Source organism: Varanus komodoensis, unplaced genomic scaffold, assembly GCF_004798865.1.
Source record: "Varanus komodoensis strain SLA01 unplaced genomic scaffold, ASM479886v1 scaffold19, whole genome shotgun sequence".
NCBI lineage: Eukaryota > Metazoa > Chordata > Lepidosauria > Squamata > Varanidae > Varanus > Varanus komodoensis.
Genome location: NW_025335550.1, coordinates 2,028,410 through 2,051,631, shown reverse-complemented (window position 1 = coordinate 2,051,631; position 23,222 = coordinate 2,028,410). Strand labels below are relative to the sequence as shown.

Here is a 23,222-nt window from a genome sequence, read left to right as displayed (position 1 = left end):
GATGAGAAAGGTGGGGGATAAATGCAATATCGTTATCATTATTTACCGAGCGAGAGGGCAGATTCAGTCAAGGAACACCTTGGTGTCCAAACACCCTCTCTCGTTCTAATGGAAGCATTACCTGGTTCTCTCCAGACTGAATCAAATTTTCTCACTGACATCGACACTAGTCATGGTTCAGGTCTGATCCCACCTGCCTGCACTGATCAACTGGGTGGTGTTGGCATTGCTGTTGGGTCTGGTAAGGAGGCTATCTTCATGGAACAGCTGGCAGGGAGAATGCAAGTACAGAGAAAGTGACTGAGAGACGGGGAGGTGAGCTACCTACTTCCATTTCAGATCCATGCTGGTGTTTGTCCAGGTTCATCAATTCCTTCATGGTGACTTCAGTTGTTGCTGGCTGTAGATCAGGTTTATTTTGTTAATAACTTTGTGTTCCTGGCTATCCCAAAACCTTTGTCATACCTCTATTCATCTCTGTGTTTTGCAATCATTAGTTCTGTCTTTGTTTCTGTTCTTGCTACACTTTTTAATTATGGACGGCTCAAGGAGAATTACAAATAAACAGAAATGGACAGGGCCTGTCATAACATGAAACCAAGTCAGTGATGAAGGCTCGTCACCAAATTCTTGCTGTCCTTCCATCCATCCGTCCTTCCATCCATCCGTCCTTCCTTCCTTCCTTGACTTTTTTTAGCTTAACAAACAGGTTGGTTTCTGAGAGGACAAGTGTGACAGATAATCACAATCATCATCCAGATGTTGTTTTTGGCAGGATTACTGGGGCAGTAATTACATGTGAAGGCTCTATCTAAACATATAAGCTATTCTTTCAGGACACAGAACTGATACCCTTGACATTAAGCAAGTAATTAATGTCTAGCAGGCTATACAGTATGGACCAGCCTTTTATGACCAGGTGTCCTCCAGATGTTCTGAACTACAACTCCCAACATCCCCAAGTTTGGCTAGGGCTGACAGATATTGCAAGCATCTGGAGGACATCAGAAGGAGAAGGCATATACTCTCAGTTATATGTGACCCCATTTGAGCAGAAATGAAATAGTTGCCTAGATTTCCCCACCCATAATTGTAGGCGGAGACTTGATTCTGGCTTGAACCAATTCATCTGTTTCCATAGCAGAAATGGCTTCTTTTCAAGTTATACTTTTAAAATCTCTTTTAAATCTATATGTTTTCAATTTACACTTTTAAAAATTTCTTCCTCTCTTCTCTGCCCCATGTTTAAAACTAAACCCTACATGAATCTTGACATTTGGGGCTTTGATCTAAAATGGAGGTGGGGGAGTGAAATCCTACCTCACTGCCCTCATGGGTTTTAAAAATGATTTAAAATATGAATATCAGGTCCCACCTCCATGGTTACCCTTCATTTTTAGGGCAGGGGAAAAAACTGATTCTTAATTCCAGGGATAACCCCTGAAACAAGGCTAAATAAACAACCTCCATCCCTAGTTTACAGAAGAAGAGAAAAAGAGGAATTTTATCTGCTTCATGGAATTGTCTGCTCCACATGAATAAGAATTTTGATTATTCCCATACCCACAGGAGATAACAGATAACTGTTTATTTTTGCAATGATATAGCAGAAAGCAGAAACTTGGATTATATTTTTGATTATTTATTATATCCTATCCCATTTCCTGAAAGGAACTCAAGGTGCCTGCGTAACCCTCCTCCTTTCTGCTTGCTCCTCAGAACAACAACCCTGTGAGGCAGGTGAGGCTGAGTGACTGGGCCGGAGTCACCCAGTGACGTCCGTGGCTGAGCAGGGACCCAAACGCAGCTCTCCCGCGTCCTTGTCCCGTACTCTGACCACTGCATCACACTGTGTGCTTTCTGTTATCATAGGTTGCACCCTACTGTATACCTCGGAAAGCCTTGACGGTTTAAAAATAATTTAAGCATAATAAAGAATAAAAAGCTTTTTAACTAGCTTTTCAACTTTTTTATGGTGGGGTGCAGGGAGAGATGTACACAAACAATGAAATATTTCCAGGCACAGTTCACAGATGGCTTGCCGTGGTGTTTAGATCGTTTCAGAGAAAGAAAACCAAGAAAACCTTGTTGTTTAGGTTGCTTAGAGGAATAATTGCTGTTATTGACAGAGCACTATTAAAAGAAGCTTTTAGGACTGTCAGACTGCTGTCTATTTCGATGACTATTCCAGCATTCAGGGCTGGAATGGAACCCTTGATTGCTAGCAAGAGCTCAGTATACATTTAAATTCACATTTATCTAGACATATTTTCCCTTCCGGATGTATGTGTGAATATCTGTAAATATTTCACATATGTGCTATGCCACCCAGAGTTCTTCTAAATCAGAAAGAGCCATGTTTAGCACAGGATATATATAAATATATATAGATACGTGTTTATCTCTCTCTCTCATGAAGATCATCTTATATGTTTTAGAACACTATTTAAGCCAGTCCTTACTCTGTTGAAAAGTGCTTATTAGAGGTAAATTACACTTTTTACTACTGGAGCATTAGAGGTACCATTAGTGCAAATTTAAAGCACTGCAAAAACAGTAGATAATGTTAATTTCAAACACAGAAACTAAATATATTTTGTACCTTTTTATTACTCATTTTGTCTTTAATTTTTATTGACTACCTTTTATCTTAACTATACGTTCTTAACACGATGCAATTGCAGTGTGCCGTAATGGTATTAATATTTTATAGAAACTGTATTTATAGTTCTTTATTTAGAAACAATGCAGCAGGTCTGCAGATCTTTGAATCCTTCTGGAATGGTGCCCTCCAAATAATGATAAATTACTTGTGCAGAATGCCATTTGCTAATTATATCCATGATTTACTGCAGAGCAAGACTTAAATCATTCATTTCAGTCTTGCGTAACAGTGCCATACAATTTTTAGGTTTAAAAATGGTTTCCATGTGTATAATTTAAACAAATTTTAATGCTATTGTATACAGGAAAACATTGTCGTCCACCCATTTGTTACTCAGTTTGTCTCTGCCTTCCCTTCCCCCTTCCACTTGTACTTTTAATGATCACCGTGGTAGGATACTTTTTTTTCCCCATTGTCATAATCATAGCTTTTAATTCTACAGCAGTGTTAGCGTATTAGGTTAAGGAAAAGATAAGCGAATGGTGTTGCTGGAAAGCAATCTAAAGAAAAATCTTTAAGCTATTAATTATATTTTCAGGGGGAAATGGCATTGGAAAAATAATTAGTGACTGTTTGGGGTCATTATTATTTTAGGAGGATATATCTTGATTTTTTTGCCCATCTAGTAAATTCAGTTTAACATACCCATTTGCCTTTTGATAATTACAGGGGAGAAGCCCTACAAGTGTCCGCACTGTGATTATGCTGGCACTCAGTCTGCGTCACTCAAATACCACTTGGAACGGCACCACCGGGAACGACAGAACGGAGCCGGATCACTCCCTGGGCAGTCCCAAAGCCAAGAACACAAAGAGGAGGCATCAAGCAAAGGGTCGATGTTCATTAGACCTGAAGTCCTGAGGGGGGCTTTCAAAGGTCTTCCTGGCATAGATTTCCGAAGTGGTCTAGGATCTCCACAATGGTCTCCAGGGATGCTGTCCTCAGGAGACCATCCAGGCCATTCAGTTGCCATGGCATCAGAGGTTCCTTCAGAAAATTTGAAGGGATCTGATCTATCTTCCAAAGGAGCACGCTTTTCTGAACTGGGCCGAGCTTATCATAGCATGGTTGGGAATGGAGTGAACTTCCAAGGGTCGCTACAAGCCTTCATGGACAACTTTGTCCTCAGTTCCCTGAAGAAAGAAAAAGAAATGAAGGAGAAAGTCCTCTCGGATTGCCTTTCCACCAAACCTCTCGGTTCAGAGAACAGTGAAGAAAAGGTATCTAGCAAGCAAAGAAAAACAGAAAAATCACAGTATGAACCGCTTGATCTCTCTGTGAGGCCAGATGCAGCCAGTCTTCCAGGTTCATCCGTTACTGTCCAAGATAACATTGCTTGGCATGGCTGCTTGTTTTGCTCCTTCACAACATCATCCATGGAATTAATGGCGCTCCACCTCCAAGCCAATCACTTAGGCAAAGCTAAACGTAAAGATGGTGTTTTAGGATCAATGAGAAATGGGAAAGACCAACCTAGGGAGGCTGTTGCTTCAGCAAATAAAGCCAGCTTGCTGAAAGCTTCCATACAGTCCAGCAAAGATGCAGCCATTTCCAATGTGATTGGCCAGATGGACTCAGGTTCTGAAGGAATGAATCAAGGGTCCAAGGAGTCACCGGCAGAGCAAAAGAATGCCGCTTGGCCTGGCCACGTGGATTCCACTTTTTATAATTTTGCGGCAGACTTCTATAAGCAATTTGGTGTTTATTCTGGAGTCGTTGGAGTGCACAGTTCTTGCACCACTAGCGAATCAGACATAAAAGCACAGTCTGACGATGATCCTACCATGCTGCTTTCTGACTCTGTAAATAAAAGTGCTACTGACGACCTCTCAGATATTGCTTCATCTGAAGATATGGAGTCCTCCAAGGAAGAGAACATTGATGAGGAGGACATTGCGGCAGAACCCACTCTTACGAACAAAGCATTGTCCAATCTGAACAAAGATGCTATTGACCGAGGGGAGAGCGTACGCGGCTCTGCTGCCTCAAAAACTTCACAAGGACTAATGTCACCATTGCCACCTTCCGAAAAGCAGTGGCACAGTCAGAGTCTGCTCTCCTCGCACGAAGTTGCACAGGGTGCAATGAAGCCGGAACAAGCTCCAAGTCCCCAGGTGCTGGAGAAACAAGTCAACATGCTCTCAGTCTTAAGAGCCTACAGCTCTGATGGCTTAGCAGCCTTTAATGGACTTGCAAGTAGCACAGGAAGTGGTGGCTGCATCAAGAGACCTGACTTGTGTGGTAAGTTTTAGAATCCTTCTTTCAGACCATTCAGAAAAACGCAAACAAACAAACAAAATTACTGAGTATGCCTAGCTATGTTTGTTAGTGAATTTGGCTTTCCAAAATATCCCAAAAAGATGGGACGAAACGCTACTTTGTTACAAAGCATGGACCTCTGGTAAATTCCATGGTGCTTCGTGCAACCGTATGTGGCCATTCCATGTGGTCCAGGCCATTTTTAAAATATATATCTATATATATATATAATGTAGTTTTAAATTAGATTAGCTATTCTATAAGATGTTTGTATTTATGATATGTGATCAGGACCTCTGCTGTTTCATTTTTATCTATCTGATTCCATCTTTTTTATCTTTAATTTTTTTAATGGATGTGGTAACTTGCAAACTTTTCAGCATTTGAACTGAGGAAAAACACTGGATGCTTTGCCAAGCCTTAGCCTAGCTTTCTTTCTCAAATTTCTTTCTTTTTGTCGACTAAGGGCATATTGATCATGCTCAACAGTATATAAATCACATAGTGAGCTATTCCAATGTGTAGCTATATTTTTATAGGGAAATTCTGAAATTCTTCATTAGTAAGCAATCCTTCATTATTTTACAAACCTAAATAACCTACTGTTTCCATTTCCTTACTGGAAATAATGTGAGCATCAAATCACAAAATTAACATGACGATTGCAGATAACAAAAAATTTGCAGAACAGTTATGCCATTGCCCTTGGGTATATTCATATAATAACGTTATTTTTCAATGAACAGTGTTTTTTTGGAGACACCCATTAGCAGATCCTATTACTGAAATTATGTCAATACAGCTAGTTTTCAAGATATTTAGGCAATGTGAAGAGGATCAACATGCAATGGATATTATTGTCACCATGGTTTTGACAAGGTAGATGTTTACTATTTCTCCGAAGTGTGATGGTTGGGAAATCTGTGGCATGTTATTGCCACTACTTGGTGATTCCAACATAATATGTAGATGGAATACTGTAAATCACTTCTTAATCATCAGATATTTTTGACAACAATCTTTTCCTTGTATGCCCCATACGATCCACCACCATGCAAGCCCCCCAAATCAGTATCACAATGGATAGGGAAACCCAGGGCTTATTGGGCCTTTTTCACATAGCTTTGGATGCAAAATAACATTAAAAACCACTCATCAATGGAGGGACAGTGTCTGTGAAAAATGCATCTTTTAATATAATCTCTTTCATTTACAAGAACAGAAAGAGTAGCAACCAAAATGCCAAGCAGACAGAAATGTTAAAAAATACAGTTTACTCATTACAGTGGAGATGACAAATGGAAAGGAAATTTATCCCCTCCTGCCCACTGAAATGTTTGCTTTTCCTGCTTCACTTGTTAATGGCACACGATGGTGTTGGTACTCAGAATCAACTTGCAACCTGGTCCTCTAGTCTGAGCTTCCTTACAGAAGCCCATCACATATGTTTGCAAGCACGGATATGTCATGGTCACACCTCGTAATTCCAGATGTGCACTGAAAATATGCAATACTTGGAGTGTCTTATGGTGTGACTTGCCACACAAGTGTTGGAAGGCTCGGGTCTAGGAAAAGGAGGTGTACTTTCTCCTGGGTGACATGTGATCATGAACATTGGAGACTCAGATCTGTGCTGAGGAACACCAGAGTTCAGATGTTCAAGCCTAGGCTCATCTAATTAAGCCAGAGAGGTAAAGCACACAGTTAGCAGCTTAAAAACAGCATTTAGCTGGGGCAGGGCTAGGGAGGGAGTTCAAAGCCATACCTCTCAACTTTGTCTTTCACCAATCACGTCCACCATGCTGCCCAGCTGAGAAATATTGAGCTAAATTGGAGCTTTTTCTATCATGGCAGAAGTCTGTTTAGTAGAAGCGAAAACTAAATTAAAATAAAGTTGGGAGAGTGTTGCATTGAGGTCCCACCCCTTTCTCTATCTTTTTTATTGCGTGAAATAATGTCTTTTTGTGTGGGGGAGAGACAGCAGTGTCAGGTGTGTTGGGATTTATCTGGTATCCCAGTTCAAGTTTGTTCACAAATCTACTTACAGTGGCTGTTGTTCACCTGAAGTTCAAGATACCAGGTGAAGCTCCAATGAGTTAGATAAAGCTGCACATATGTCTGAAGCATCTGCAGGGAAGCTTCAAATGGAAAAATGTGCCATTCTGAACTCAGTCTCCATAACTATGCAGTGCAAAGAATATTTTCCAAGTTGTCAAAATTAAAAAAGGAAAGAGAAGAAAAGAAAGGAAAGAAAGGAAAAAGCTTGCTATGGGATTTCTGACAGTTTGAAAAATATTGACAGCTGTTAATGTTATGCAAATTAAATGTCCCACTTTCCCTCCTTTTAATAGCTATTCAGCCTCATGAGTATAAAAAGAGGATTGCCCAAAAAAAGTCTAAAATGTAAACTTTCCTAGTTCATAACTGAAAAATCAGGACAAGACTGTGTTCAAAGTTTTAACAAATCTACCTTTTATTTCACATAATCACCCTTGAAAACAGGCTTGTGTTAAATTTCCATCTTTCTAATGAATTTCATGATTTTCTGAAATCATGGAAGTTTCACATGATGTGCCTTTTAAATGATATGTGGCCAAGCAGACCTAATAGGCTGGGCTATTTATGTTGGGTTATTTTTATAAGCAGAGTTTCAGTTCTAGTCTTCCTTCTCACCCCTCCAAAAATATTTTTGAAAACACTTTGACTAAGATCTCTATTGTTAGTTTGCCCCCAGTACTTACTGGTTCTATGCTAAGCTATACTTGCATTGCACCGACTTCAAGAACTCATAGTCTTAAGTATTTTGACTTTTTCCATCAGTCTGCTTGGCAGGCTTTCTGAGCAATTGCAAAATAGATCAATGTTCATCAAGAGCAGAGCATTACTATTCAGTTAGCCCCTATCATGACTATGATTAGAGTTGCAAGACGACATTTCGTGAGCTGCTGTGCCTTGACCTCATCTGGGAGAAACTGATTGGTGGCATCTTCAGCACATTCTAAGATGCATTCATTGGGATAGGTGGTAGACCAAAATCACTGTTTGGAGAGCATGTTCCTCAATGAATGGCTGCATACAGCAGCCATGACATGTGGCTGCTTACCTAGCCATCACCAAACATGATATCAGATTTACTATGGAGCTATTCATCATGCAGACATCCTGAGCGATGGGTCGGAATAGGGCTTGGGAGAGAACAGTGGTTGCTTCGCTCGCCAAGCTGGCCAAGATGCATTTAGACAGCCCTAACTCACAGATGACTTGAAAGCCACAGACCTGAGGTAGATGCACTGATTGCTCCAGACCAATGTGCTCTATGGAAATGATGGGCATTGTAGTCCAACATATCTGATGGGCTGTGGAAAAGACTGCTCCAGGCCCGACAAATCGTACAGTGCTTCCATGCCTCTCTTTTTCAGCCTAATCCAAGCAGACTGCTGGCCCCGTTGAGCCAGCGAGGTGGCAATGGACTCCCAGTTGTGTTGCCTTCTGGCTAACTCAGATTCAGGCATGACTGGAACAGGGTCCTGGGCAATCTCAGGACAAATTGCCATGGTGCAGTTCTGTGTGTGTGCCTGGGCGTGTGTGTAGAATTTTCCCGTCACGTACCTGTAACCCATGGAAAGAATGCTTGCATTCTTCCTCTGTGTGTGTATATGCTACAGAAAAGGGACTGGGCCCCACCTGCCTAACCTTTGTATGTGCAACACTGGTATGGTGATAACAGCAGGTTTTCCTGGCACACCTCGTGGTGGGTGCACATGGCCCATGCGCAACGGCTCTGCTCGCTTGGCAGTGGCGAAGCCGGCCAGGTTTCCGTTGCCCTGGGCCAGCTTGCCTGCGCGCCTGACTCTGCTCTGTCAGATGAACAGGCCCGGTTCACCTAATGATGGCCATTCATTACTTTACTTTCGACAAATAACTGGGGATATTTGTCATCGATAGTTTTATATTATCTGTGACATTTCGTGTTGTCACTGTGAGTGTTAAATGTGAATGATTCAGCTAATATGTGTGCGACGGTGAGACTGTCGGCAGGAATGCTTGATTAATACGGATGCTGCATCCCAGCCCTGCTTGAACTTGACTCTGCCACTCTGGCTGTGCGTTTCCGGCCCAGAAAGCAGCGGCGATGAGTGAGTGCATCAGGTCCGCCATTCACGTTATCGCTGCTCTGGGCATGGAAGCTCTTGAGGTCATAATCATCCCATATATTCACCTGCACCATAGGCATGAGCAATGCTGGAGGACGAGAAAGAACAATGCTTTCCATTCTTGTTTCAGCAAGTGGGCTATGTGTTTATTCGTGTGTTACGCTGTCAGGACCAGTTGTTCCAAACTTTGTGCCTTGTTTTGGTCTTGTTTTGAACTCAATAACATGGCTAAGGTGGTGTGAGCAAGACTTTGGAGCTAATGGCTTACCTTTAAAGCTAGTGGCTTACCTTTTCATTAAGGCATATTTTGCATGCAAAAAATGGGGAAGCAGTCCAGGATCATTTCAGAATCAGTCAAGTTCAATATCCGCAGAAACATTTTAAGATGGAGAGGTGAGGGAGGGAAAAGTCCAGAGAGAGGGACAAGTATCATAGCAACTTTGCAATGAACTGGCATTTTGGCCTCTCCAAGGCCTTGCCCGTATTGTCTCCTCGGGTCTTCATTGTCTCAAAATTGGCTATAAGGGACCCACCCAGCAGTTAATTAAAGGGCAATTTAGTGACCTGTGAAAATATCCATGGTGTGTGTTTGCGTATGTATGAATGTATGTGCTTATAGAAAATAGACAGAAGGAACAGAGACTTTTTTAGTAATTGGAACAGCATACAAAAACCTTAAATAAATAAAAAAACAAACAAACAGACTGCAGCTGTCTTATACCCTGCAGAATATACCTTTTATGTTTAGGTTTAACAAGCCTGTTGAAAAAAAAGCCTTTTTTAAGACTTAGATCACACTCTTATGATCTATATTTAAGCCAAATGATCTATATTTAAGCCAAGTCCAGCATTCCCCAGCCAGAATCAGCCTAATCATGTTTAGGAGCATACCCTTAATCTTTTTCAGCATGATCCTAAAAATCAAGCAGAACTTACAGAATCAGAGTTTGGATTGCTTTGCTCCTGAAACTTCCTGTATGCTCCAGTGCTTTTCCCTTCCATGCTTATATGGGAAGGAGATGCCTCCTGGTAATATTAGTGCATTAATTCAAGGTAACGTTACACTACTGTCACATATAGAAGATCAGGCTGAAGCACAATAAATCTTACACTTGTTTCACATATTATGGCATACCAAACTAGGTGGGAGGCGAAGGAACCATGTGATGCATATAAATCTCAATCAGGCTCTACAGACTCCACTTTTTTATACTGTTTTCTTTTTGGAATGTAAATTGACCTTTACGTTTTGTCACTTTCCTTGTCTCTTCTGAGTGATTTTGCTTTGTGAATCTGTCATAGTTGTGGCATATGAATTTTGTACCTGATTTCCAAGTTTTCCTATGACACAGGTATTTCAATACTCACTAGCCTTAATTAAATGTTACAAACTTATATTAAATCATTGAGCACCTTGTAAAGTTTCTAGTGGAGGAGAAAAGGGGAGCTGCAAATATGGAATATAACTTTTTGCCAGATCAGGAGGTGTGTACATCATCAGTAGGTTTCTTGGGGCCTGCTGTTGCGTTTAATCTCCCTTTAGCCACTATTATAAGACAGGATGAACAAAAAATGTAAAAGAACCCCTTTATTATTCTTTCTGAAAGCCTTTGACCCATTGGTATTATAAGACCTAGGGGCGCTCCAGGTCACTGCCACATATGCCCAGTCCGGATAACAACATGGTGTTTGTTTAGAACAACACTATTATTTTATTTATTATTTTATTCATTAAAAGCTTTTCTATCCCATCCCCTACAGAACGTCTTGGGATGGCTTACAAGAAACACTAGGGTTACAGCACTAGGGTTTATGCCAATTGAACAAACCCATTAGAAAGACAGTTGTGCCGATGCTGCCAGTTTACAGTTAGTCGGCAAGCTGTACTGGTCCTAGTTGTAACTGGGCAGAGATTGGAGTCTCATAGATCTGCTCTGGTCTCCATCAAGAGAGAGAACTTCCTGGGTCCTGTGTCCTCCCAACCTTCCATAACAGCAACCTGAGCTACCGCTGATAAACTTCTGGACTCACTAGTGCAACTTTCTGCTAAAATCATGCAGGCCTACTCTGTTTGAAGCAGAACTTGTCTTCTGTTGTTAGAGCCATATTGCAGCTCTTAGAAACACCTCGACAGCATGAGGTGTGACTGCGTGCACTTTCCCCATTACTAACAGATTGGCTGACATCTCGTTCAGGCCAGACTAGGTTTATCCTGTGATAGCAGCAGCCTGGTTGTTTGACTAGTCAACTGTTCCGGCCAGGATGCTCTCTGCATGTAAGCAAAGTACACTTGACTGAAGGCGAGCAAGCATCAAGCAATAATAATGTATGACTCCCATTTAAAACAATGCCTGAATCGGCATGCAGACCAGGATAGTTTGAGAAGAACATGCACGCCTTTCCATGGGCTTATTCTCACTATCTGGTGGCCTGTGGAAGTCACACACGCACGGACCTTTCCGGAGTTGACTCCCAGGCCTTTCATAATGGTACAAACCAGCCATGTGCATCCTGCATTGCGTGCTGGGTTTTGGTTTTGATATGCCATGTGTGCTTTAAAAAAGAGGCATTTTCAGCAGGACATCGGGAGTGGAATGCTATGCAACAGATGCACACAATTGGCTCATCATGGAAGGAGGCGATTGACTGTTATTCTGCCTTTCCTGAAGCTGTTCTGCACCAAGAGGCTGTACAAGGAAGCCCATCACCTCCTTCCATCACTCCATTATGAATTTCGCCAACTCTCCCAAAACCTCTGTGAGTTTTTAATGCACACAGCCCTTGCCAACGAATATGTCTCTTTATTCATTCACTCTAGCAAACATTAAGTCTGATCTTTCTGCTGGTGTCTCTTTTCCTCATATTTCTGCATTTCGTTAATCTTTCATGCAAAGCTGACCTCATGTGCAAAGGGCATGGAAAAGTCTTTTCTTCATTTTCAGGGTAACCCCATCGCAGGAATTAGTAAAGGATTTTCAGGGCCACTTCAGATCTCAGTGTGTGTATACTTAGGGAGAGGATACGATTTGGTAAAGACCACGGACTCACCATTACATAAAAATGGGCTTTTAGCCTAAATTGCAAACAAGCAAGCACACAAACATACTGCAGCTTCATGCATTTTAAGAGCATTTGTCATCAATTTTACAAAACATTTTATGACTGTGATGGCTCTATTATCAATCCAGAACCAACCCATCCCTTTTTACACCAAAAATTTGTATGACTATGCAGGAACATTTAACTGTACACCACAACGATCATTTGCCGTATGTAATGTGAGTTCATGCGAGGAATGCACATACTGTCTCCCCGTACATCTCACCCTTCCTAAAAGGCACCTGCCCTTTTGCAGAATTATTCAAAATAGAGGGAGATTTTTTGATTGCATCATTCGCCCCTTAGCCATATACTTCAGGCCCTTGTTCCAATGCAAGTTCCTTTGTTCCTAAATGAAGTAACTCCTTGTATTTGTCTGTGTTAACTGAGATCAAAACCTGGCCCGGAGTCCTAGGGCTTCAGCTGCTGTTGTGGATAATGCATTGCTATTTGCGTGGCAATATCCAACCAAACTCATATGGCTTTCTTCCTTTTTTAATTAAGTCGAATGCCAGCAGCCCAATGAAGTTTGCGCTCCTGGATGAAAAGGCTGGTCTGTGCCTAGTGCTGTATTTGCCAAATGGTTCGCTAGTCATTTCAGTACAAACAAATGGATGGTGTCAGTAAGTCTGCAAACACTGTTGACATTTAGCCTTGTTTATGTTACTTTCCTTTTGCTGCACATTTTTGGCTCAAAAAGCTACTGTCGGATTCAACAGTGACTTCCTAAGCAGAAGCGAAGGGGCCAGATTTTTTTGCCTCTCACCCTGGGACCACTTTCATTACTCAGTCTGGGGCTTTGACTTAACTGTCTTTAGGTTCAGTATATTGCTCGGCCATCTAAAGTTACAATAAAATTAGTCTCCAGTTTGGGAACACACTAAGCCTATATAATGTTTGGTTTTCTCCAGGTTTTCCCCTCCTCTCAGCTCTGAAATTACACTGTGCTGGGTCACTGTGAAGCCTAGCACTTTTTGCTGTACCTTCCAAGGATGCATATGCAAAATCACTTAATGCCAATTGAGTATCCCTTCATCTTTAACTACCCTCTTGCCATTGATGATCAGGTTCAAGAAGAGTGGCGAACAGCTGAATTTTTCACACCCTCTCCATGGTGATCTTACCATCCTTCCCATGTGTGCTGTAGGGATTCACTTATCAGTGTAGAAAAATAAGCATGATGATTATTGCAGATTCATTCGGGGGGGGGATGGTCTTGTGTGCGTGTGCATGGACCAAGGCAAGCTTTGTTTGCACCATCACTGTGTCCTTGCAAGGCTATTAGCCACCGCTTTTCCTCTCTAGCATATTCCACTCCGCGTAAGATGAGCAATTACAGAGGGCAGGGCAGCGGTTGGGCCTGGTCTTTTTCATCCTCGCACTTCTGCTCCTGCAGAGAAACAGAAAAGCTTGAGTAACTCAGCTTAGAGGCCACAATCCAGCAGCGGCACAGTTACAATGGGCTTGATTTCACTGAGTGTTGTGTCATGGCCAACATGTTCAATGTCTTAAAGAAATTAGCACGAATGGCTAAAGGTAACTTAAATTGCATTCATGGGCTCTTAATTGCATCCAGGGAAAGGCAGGGGCATGATGAATGATCAAAAAGCTTTGGAGACAGCTCTGAGATTCGTGACCAAGGTTCATGGTACACAGTGGCATTGTTTTCTCTTTACAGTTCTAAAATATGGCAGGAGTAATATATTCTTCCTGTTTGTGATATTTGGGCATAAAAGCAGATCTTCAAAATATGGGGCACCTGAAAACTGTATTATGAATGTATTTGCAATTTACAAACCTATATGCTATCCTTTTAGATGTAATGTACCTGAAAGTATTTGCCGTGTTCAAACCATGGTTCCAGTATAAGCTAAGACTTGACATCATACTCAACTGCCATAGCATAAATGTGTAGGCTGTATTTCAGCACAGAGTTACTCACAGGTAACCCCCATTGGCATCAATTGGATTTGCATGTAAGAGAGAGAGAGAGAGAGAGAGAGAGAGAGAGAGAGAGATTGGAATTGCAGCCATAAGCCAGTTCCGTGTCTTTTTTTAAAGTCATACTTCTATCACTTTTAAAAAAAGAAAGTATACACAAGAAAGAACTTTTTTGTCTTTTAAAGCTCAGTTATTTTGAATATTCTTTTATTATTGTAAAAATGTGTAATCTTGTTCAATTTTTGAATTGCTGCTTTTCTTCTCATGTTCCTAGATAATTATATTACTGGGGGTAAATGTAATTACCTGTTGCTCTGTTAACTCCTTAAAGCAAAGAGGGATTTCTCTATATTTGTCAAAGTGTAGGAATTAATATGTGTGTTCACTATAACATGTTACCTTAGCAATACAAATCAAAGGCTTTGTAATATGTTCTGTTACGTAGGTATATGAGTCTAGAGTATGGATTGCCATACAAGTGAAAACTTCCTTTTTAAAAGGTTATTTATTGTCATTTCTACTTGAGTTTGAAATAGTTTCAAATTTTGTAATATTTTAGGAGGGGAAAATTATTGTAGTTATCTTTTTCATATTCTTTTGAAAAATGCTTCCAGTTTAATATGTTGTACCATTTTTTTTCCTTCACCAAGAAATGACAGTGAAATTCAATGCATAACACTCTGACAGCCGCAGTTTAAAACCTGTGATCGAAGTGAAATGTGTAAACTTCTGCTGGGTTATCATGTGCTTTGAAATAGAGTATTGTTGGAAGTAATTAGAAAATATATTAAGGTTTCCTGGTAATGAAGGCATGTAAGTTTTAATAATTGTTGCTTTCTGAATAAGTGTCACACTTTATCTTTAAATGTATATGGAGTTCCAAGTTAGGTCATTTCTGAATGGAATGTAAAACAATACTAAAAACAATGCTTCAATAACTTATCTTGGTGTTGCTAATAAAATTAAAAAGCTGTTAAACATTAGTATAGTTTGGAGTCATTTTGTTAATTCACTCAACAACAGAACTGCCAGAAAGCTGTTCTATCCACTGAAAGACAAGGATCCAGCGTGAGGTGTTTTTTTTCCCCTCCGTTTCTTTTTTCTTGTTCTTTTAATACGAAATTGAGCAGTGCAATTGGTGGGGGGGGGGTCTTTTTTTTCTGAATACCTTGAACGAAAAGACCAATTTGTTAAAATGAAAAGTCACCGCCACATCTCCCCCCCCCCACAGTGTAATAATTAGTTAGCTGAAGAAAAGTATATTAAAGAGTGCCATAGAGGATGTCTCGGAGAGATCTGTCTTCTTTCACTGATGTAAACCAGGAATAACTCAGCTGCAGGGTGATGGGCTGAAGATTCACAGTGTGCCTGGTAAAAGCGGGATGTGAGGCAACCATGGATTCTTTCACTTTTCCTTTCTGAGCCTTCCTCATTCCAGTCTCTGGCCCATTAGAAGCCTGCCCTGCTACAGCGGAAAGCTGGGACACATCAGGAGCAAAATGGCTGTGCCACATCTCCTGCCTTGAGGGGTCCTTGCAGGGCATAACACGAATCTTCTGGTTGCTCTCAGGCCTCCTAGAAGAAGTCATGGAGCTGATTGATTCAAGCCAGGCCAAGCGGCCATCTTGCCAAATCTTGCCTTTCAGGGCTGGATGAGATCTGTCCAGCCCTGAGACTGATGGGAGGCTTTTTCCAATTGCTTATATAACGTCTGTCCCTTTCCTGCTATCATAACTTACTTAATGTTTTCAGTTCTGAATAACATATTGGTAGATTTTTGTTTATGCCATCCAAACGCCATGAGTCAGGACCTGACATTTGAGTGTTCTGTGTCATACTGAGAAAAATCTGTAGTTCACCAGTAGAACAATTATATTATTTTGGAATGCTTGGAAATAATACAGCATTTGTGAGATAACTAACATTTATCCAGACTCAGTGTGAGATTGTTCTCTCCCTCTCTCACGCACACACTTAGGCAGCACTTCCCCTACTGGAAACCCTTCAAAACACTGAAAAACTCAGAAGAAAGTTGCAACTGTACCAAAAATATCCATTCTTAGAGGCCTGGGGCCTTATGCTATGTTCCTGGAGCACAGATAGTGGAACTTTCTTTGCATTCCATGCTCAATATGAGTGGCAAGATGATGTCCCAGGTTCCCAATAGAAAATGTGCGTGAGTAGCATGATTTGAGGTCTACACCATCCTATCTAACTCTGTAATGATGCAGCTGAAGTCCCCTCACTAGTGTTGAAGTCTCTGTCACAAACAGTACGGACGTTCTTGTGGCTTTGTTGAAGGGACCTGTTGGGCTCATGTGATTTGTGGATATAGTCGTTTCTGTTTGCTTGCGTAATGTCGACTTGTTAAAACAAAGCAAAGGTTGCAGGATAGCATGCTTCTCAGTTTTCTGGCAGGTGTGTCATGGGCTATACAGGCATCGGATGAGTTCCTCCACCAGTGCATAGGACTATGATAACTGATGATCTGTATTGCAGTGAACTGGATGAATCAGATGTGTTGAAATGCCTTAGAGCTTTCAGTAGAAAAGCAGAACTATACCAGGAAACCAAGAATGCTTTCATTAGAAGGGCAGCCTCCTTGTTACATGGCACACTGATTTGGAAATTATGGGGTAGGAATTTAAAAAGAAAAAGATTTGTGGTATGGTATAGGGATTGGATAGCTGTTCCAATAAGTGAATAGATACATACAGTCCCCTCTTAGACACACACAAACCCTTGAATGCACATCAAGTTGAAGCATATTTGGAATCCCTTGGTTTGGTCTGGAGGGCACAGGATTCCTGTACTACATGGCGCTATTACATTAGAAGCAGCTTCTGTTAGGGCTGGCTTCATGAGATTGGAAGCTGAACTGTCTCAAAGTTCACTGCTCATTGAGGTTATGCTGAACTAATTAGCTTTCTTTATCTATGGATGTGTGGAGTTGTAGGAAAACTAATAATCCTCCAAATTAGGTGCATCTAGACCTTTGGTGCAGCAGAACCTCTACAGCATTTTTATGGTCCCCTCAGTTCTTTCTTTAGGGTCACCATTGGTTCATGCAGTGTGGAATGTTGCCCTCTTCCTCTTTCCTAATCCTTTCATCAACAGCTATGTATCATGCTTCCAGATTTGTCTCTCAGTTTTTCAGCCCAGCCCTAGGCATGCATGCTTAGAAAAAAGACAACTGAGCTAAGCTACATGGGATTTGATACCAAGTTAAGAGTGTCCAAGACTGCTACCTTAGTTTGAGGTATGTACTAGGAAAGTTTGCAATCTATTTAATACTTTTTCAGTTATATCTTTGACGTTTATTTTTGTGGAGGGCTTCCTAGAACAATAAGGTTTATTTCCACAGTGCTGAACTTCAGCTTGGGTTTCTCCAAGGTGACCCACCAGAGATTCTCAGAAAGACACTTCTATTCCCCCCAATTACCAAGAATTTGTTGATTTCCTGGCATTGGCATGTTTGCTTTTCTTCACTCTGCAAAGAAGAAATGCCTGTCCTGGGTGTTAGTTACTTTGGGTGGTAATTTTGGCCTACCCTGTTTCTCTTTGGCCCTTCTTCCTTCAGCCCACCCACCACTGGAATCAAGAGTTTCTCCAGAATGGACTTTGGTGCCAGGACAAAAGTGGTGCTGCACCCCCAGTTAAGTTGGACCCAGACCTACACAAGCTTTCTAGTTGGATAAACCCCTTCATCAGACAAGACAACACACTGGCACATTTTCAGCAATACATAAAAAACAAGGAGACAATCCCAGTATTTAAAGTATTTCAGGATGATTGCAACTTCATCAGAACACTTTTAGAACTTCTAGTAGATATGATACATTGACCAGAAGGGAATTACAAAGTCTTTAACAACTCATGAACACATGATCTCCGGTACAGCTGCTGACCTTTGCATTCAGTAAAGTTGTGAACTTTAAATCTCAGACATGTCTTGTAAAAGTTGAAAGATCAGGGATGGGGGGAGTGACTATGCAGGGCAAAAATGAAGAAGCACTTCAGACAAACTGTTTGCATCCACAAAACTGTATCCTCCCCATGAGAACGGTTGCTGCCACGAAGACTGATTTCATGTTTGGCCCAAACAACTCACACAGTAAAAACAAAGGCATCTCTGTATTTTATTAGGAATACCACTCGCTGCCTGACTGAAGCTGTCCAAGGGCTTAGCTCCAGAAGCATTACTTTTCTTGTGCTTCCACTCTTTCTTTCCTTTTGGAACTGACTTTGAGATCAGCATGATGCATGTGAGCTGTGTGATTTGATCATCATAGCTAAGCTAAGGGCCTTCAGATAAGTCATATGGCCATTTGATAGGGTGACTCCTTGTCCTAGGCCAGAACTGCACTCTTTGGTCAGTGGGCACTTCAACCATTTTTGATATGTCAGCTTGAGTTTGGGTCCCACATACAACTTCCTTGCCTGTTCACTGCTTGGCCAGGCATAACTTGAGACCAGGATACTTAAAGAAGTTCCTTTCCCCTTTCCAACCTATCTAGTCACTAAGGTCATTTGAGAATGTTCTCCTGGTGACCCCACATGGGCCCATGGCCCAGTCATGGTCCACCGGAAATGAGCCTTCTCTGGAATTCCCCATTTCTAGAGGTCAGGCAGGCAGCAGAACAGTGTTGTTTCTGGCACCTGGTAAAAATGTTCACGTTCTAAGAAGCTCTTGAAATTACTTAGATGTGGAACAGGATATAATATTATAAATGGAAAATAATAAAATAAATAAATACATTTTTATATCTTTATTAATAGTGCATTGAGCACACTCATGCACTCACCCTGGTATTTTTCTCAGAAATGATTTCAAGACACCTTTCAGCAACAAAATATCAACCAATATAAAGAACAATATCACACCATTTGTTCAACCACTACCATAATAAAAACACAATTAACTTAAGCAGCTAAACATTCCAACGAGCAGCAAATGCAGCAGTCTATAAGATCAGAAACAAGATGATAATAAATGGGAACAGCACTGGCATACTAATGGAAGGGACGTAAGAAAAGGGGCTGCTTAAATAATCCGGTTTGAGCTAGCGCCTAATGCTGCACAGTGAAGTTCTGACCAGGAGGGTGTCCCACAAAGTGGGAGCCATCCTTCCCCGTCACTCACCAGTGCAAATGTTGCTGTCTTCTCAGTCAAATTGCATCTGGAGACAGAGTCATGGAGTTTGACTGCAGCACTGCCATATTTTCAGTTTTCAGGTGCAATTCTGTAGCACCCGAACTTGGAGGCTCATGCTCATCCAAAGCAGAGGGACAAGTGCTGGAAGCCATCTCCCATCCTTCTGCCCCAAGTGTTCAGTAGATTGCTGGTTTTGCCTGTTGAGCCGGATTATTCCAGAGGGAGAGGGAAGGCTGCTGGAAAGTCTTCAGGAGAACTTTTATCCTGGCCTCGCCAGGCTTCTCCCCTCCACAGCCACTGGAATGCCTTCTTCTCCCTACCTGCAGTCCTTCCCCAGATTCAGAGAGCGGCTTGGTCTGTGTAGTCCTTAATGGCTGTAGGTGGAGAGATTGGTGCTAAGATTCCCAGTTGCAGCTCCAAGTGCTCCCTCTGACCTGGGACCTGAGAATCCTGTCATCCTCGGATGCTGTCTAGGGGGCAAAGGATTGTTCCTTTACTTAACCTGATTTTTATACGCAGTACTCTGTTGCATATAGTGGCATTAATGTGCATAAGAAAAAGAAGGCAGGACCCTTCCCTAGGAACATACAACCCAACATTCAATGCAAGAGAGGTAACAGAAAAAAGGGTAGAGAAGTTGACAGAGAGAGTAAATAGAAGATACATTTATTTCAGTTGCATGTACTTGGGCTTCATTACAGTAGAAGAAGCTTCCTCAACCCCATGTGCTTCAGATGTTGTGGACTGCAGCAACCACCACTCCTGACCGTGGGCCTGCTCGGCTGGTTCCAATGGGAACTGATGTCCAAAATACCTGGACGATACCATGTTAGAAAAGACTTTAACAGGGCATAGAAATGACAAAATCATGCCAAAGGCTTCAGAGGAAAGATGAGCTTTGAGGACCTTGAAGGAGGCATAAGGTGGCATCTAGCACGTGTAGTTAGAGACAGTTTAGGGCATAAGAAGCATCAGTGGAGAAGGGGTCGAGGAATTAAACAGGCTTGTAAGTCACAGTTTAAAGAGCTGCTGTGAGAAATTTCCAAAGGGCAGGAGAACGCCAACAAATGTTGCCCATCCTTTCCTGGAGGAGCCTTAGCCTAATCTATGTGAAGTCATGGCTGAGTAGAACAGTAACTTCTCATGCAGAAGCTTGCTGGGTCAATCCTTGGCATTTTTACAGCGAACAGGACAATTCCTGCCTGAAACGGGAAAGCCACAACCAGGCAGGGTCACTGGATCCATGTTGTGACACAGCCCAGGGCAGCACCATCTTCAGGCCCTCCTGGCTTGGTGGGAAGGGCACAGGTATGACAGAGAAGACAAGTTCTCTTATGTTCTCTGCTGAGGACCGTGCTGATGGATGCTCTCAGCACTTGCACACTTCCTTGAATGGTGTGAGGACCAGCAGGGTTAGCATGGTCCAGCCTGTGGGTTGTTCTTTGTTTGTAACATAAGCAGTATCCTGCAAATGGCACAAATTTGTGCAGCGGGTGAATTTAGAAATTGGATTTAAGGGTCTTCCACCCTCCCCACCCACCCCTTCTATGCAACCACAAATGTTTCCATTGTGAAGCGCACAACCCGCTTTTCTTTTACAGACCACTGTTCCACGCATATATGCAGATTCCATGCTTTACAATGACTTGCATATTTCTGGTATGGTGGAGCAAAAAGCAAGCAACAAAACACCCTCTGTACCATCCCTGATTTTAATAGAAAAAACAAGGTGACATCCTTTGAGCACACCCAAGTCTGCATCTCCCCTCATTTTAATCATGGCGCCATTATGACTACAGTTTCCTTCTGCTGTCCTAGGATTAAACACCATTTTGTTGTGGGAAAGGATAATAGATTTTAAAAATAAAAGCAGTAAGTTGAGCATCTGTAAGCACAAACATTCCCAACAGTACAGGAAAGAAATGATGCTGCGGCGATTATGGCCAGCTTTGAGGGCTTCTGGGCCCATGTCAGGCCAGATGTTGACCTTGCTTGGTGTCCCCAAGCTCCAGCTGTAGCTGCATGACCAGTGCCACCACCAAATAAAAATACAATACAATACAATAAAAGCCAAGACTACTAATAAGAGGCTTCATGCATCCATTCAAAGGAGGTGTCTATTTGCTAGAACTCTTTTTGGAAAGAAAGATCTTCTCCAAAGCTCACCCCAAACAACCCAGTCCCAAAGTACTACTCTGTATGGGTATGTTTCTTTGTCAGAGGTGTCAAAAACAGCATAGTGACAGAGAGCACAGAGAGGGGAAGGTTATGTCTCCTCCAGCCACAGCAGTGGTGAATTCTCCCTCCTGAAAAACAATTGTTTGAATTGGGATGGGAGACTCCTTTGGCCCCAGAATGGGTTTCCCTTTGATGCAAATAACTTCTTTGAGAAGGGGAAGATTTTTGGTGGAACCATAGCAGGTGGTGAAAACTCTAAGCTTTTCTTTCTTTTCTCTGAGGTTCTACTCTCTTACTACTGCTGATATTTAGATGGTGAAAAGAATGGACATTAGTTGCATTCGTACAATTAAGATCACATCCAGTTTTGTTCACAGGGACTTTGTTGATATCTGTAAGGTGACTGCCATCTCTGTAAGTGGGTCTCACCCCACCTCACCCAAATGATGGCGTTCTAATATGGGGCATGTGTGGCATAAGAGATGGAGCAACTCATGGAATAAAAACCTGGCTCGCAATTCACCTGGAAGGATCCTGGCAACTGCCCCACTGAAATGAATTCAGAAGCACAGGAGAATTCCCCGGGGGATAGTATTCCTCAAACTTGAACAGTAAAGAAAGCCAGGAGCCCAGCCTTTTCACTGGGTACTTTTTCACCATCAGCTCCCCTTCTGTTTGTTTTGGGAAAATCCTGGAGTTTAATCAGAATTATTTACAAGATAATGGCCCATTGTTTGTAGCAAGACAGATGCCGTCTGTGGGAATTTGGTGTTTTATGCTTCATGCATTGCTCTGCCATTGCTGCTTGCAGATGGGATCGCAGTGGTACTGGTGCAATCTCTTTTTAAAAGAAATTTAGGGGAAGCTTTCAAAAGAGGTTTGAAAGAGGTTGGGAGAATTATAAATGGAAAAGGAACCAGAGCACTGGGGGGGGGGGCGTTTCTTACCTACAAACACTTCTTTCATGCAGAGCGTTTTTAGAGCTTTGTATAAGTGAGAACTGAAGGGACCTGAATCCACCCTAAATACGGGATAAAAGGAGTGACTCTAATACGCACACTATCCCATTTAATTTATTACACTAGAATATCTGATCCCAATGATGCTGATGCTGGTGATGATTTTAATTATCCCAGTTGACTGTATTCCATATGCCTGTGTAAATATGTCGTGTGGCTCCAGCTGTGTTGCACTCCTGGTGCAGTGTACTCTCCTGCACTCTGCAGGGCTCGCACATGCACACAAACACCCGTGTGCCCATGTGACTAGATATGGGAGCAGAGAAGTGTCTGTGAGAACAAATGACACACAATTGGACCGTGCTTTTGAGAACGACTTCCAAAGCTCCTTCTAATGGCATTTGTCCAAATCACCATCTATACCCTGGGCTGGTATTCTGGACATGCAGAGCACTGTTCTAGATTCTGCTCCCATGGCCAAATTTCTACATGCCATTTTAGTATTATTGAGCAGATGCTAAAGGAAACATCTGTTTGGATTTTTTTGAGCCTATCTCCAAATTCTTGTGAGTATTTTGTGAATGTTTTGCCTTCACAGCACTCTGCTCTTTTTATATTGACCAGATGATCTTGTCCGAGATGATTGGCAATCAGAATTTAGCTGCTCCAGTGTCTGGAGAAAAGCTTGGAGAAAATGTTTGCCATCATCACAGTGTCCTTTCCTTGTGTATTGCTTCCTATCTCTTTCTAAAGCTGTGTGAAGAATGAATGACAAGCCTTGACTTATTCAGGAAATGCATAGTACCAGGAAG

The 23,222-nt window shown here is 41.9% G+C and overlaps 1 protein-coding gene across 3 annotated transcripts in view; it reads left to right on the top strand.

Annotated features, from left to right (window-relative positions):
• Window positions 1-23,222, top strand: part of ZNF536 (zinc finger protein 536) — a 506,153-nt gene that overhangs the window by 317,652 nt on the left and 165,279 nt on the right. For all 3 annotated transcript variants that reach the window (XM_044427921.1, XM_044427919.1, XM_044427922.1), the window contains one exon: window positions 3,335-4,906. In XM_044427921.1, the coding sequence (XP_044283856.1) occupies window positions 3,335-4,906 (1,572 nt within the window). The remainder of the gene's footprint in view (window positions 1-3,334; window positions 4,907-23,222) is intronic.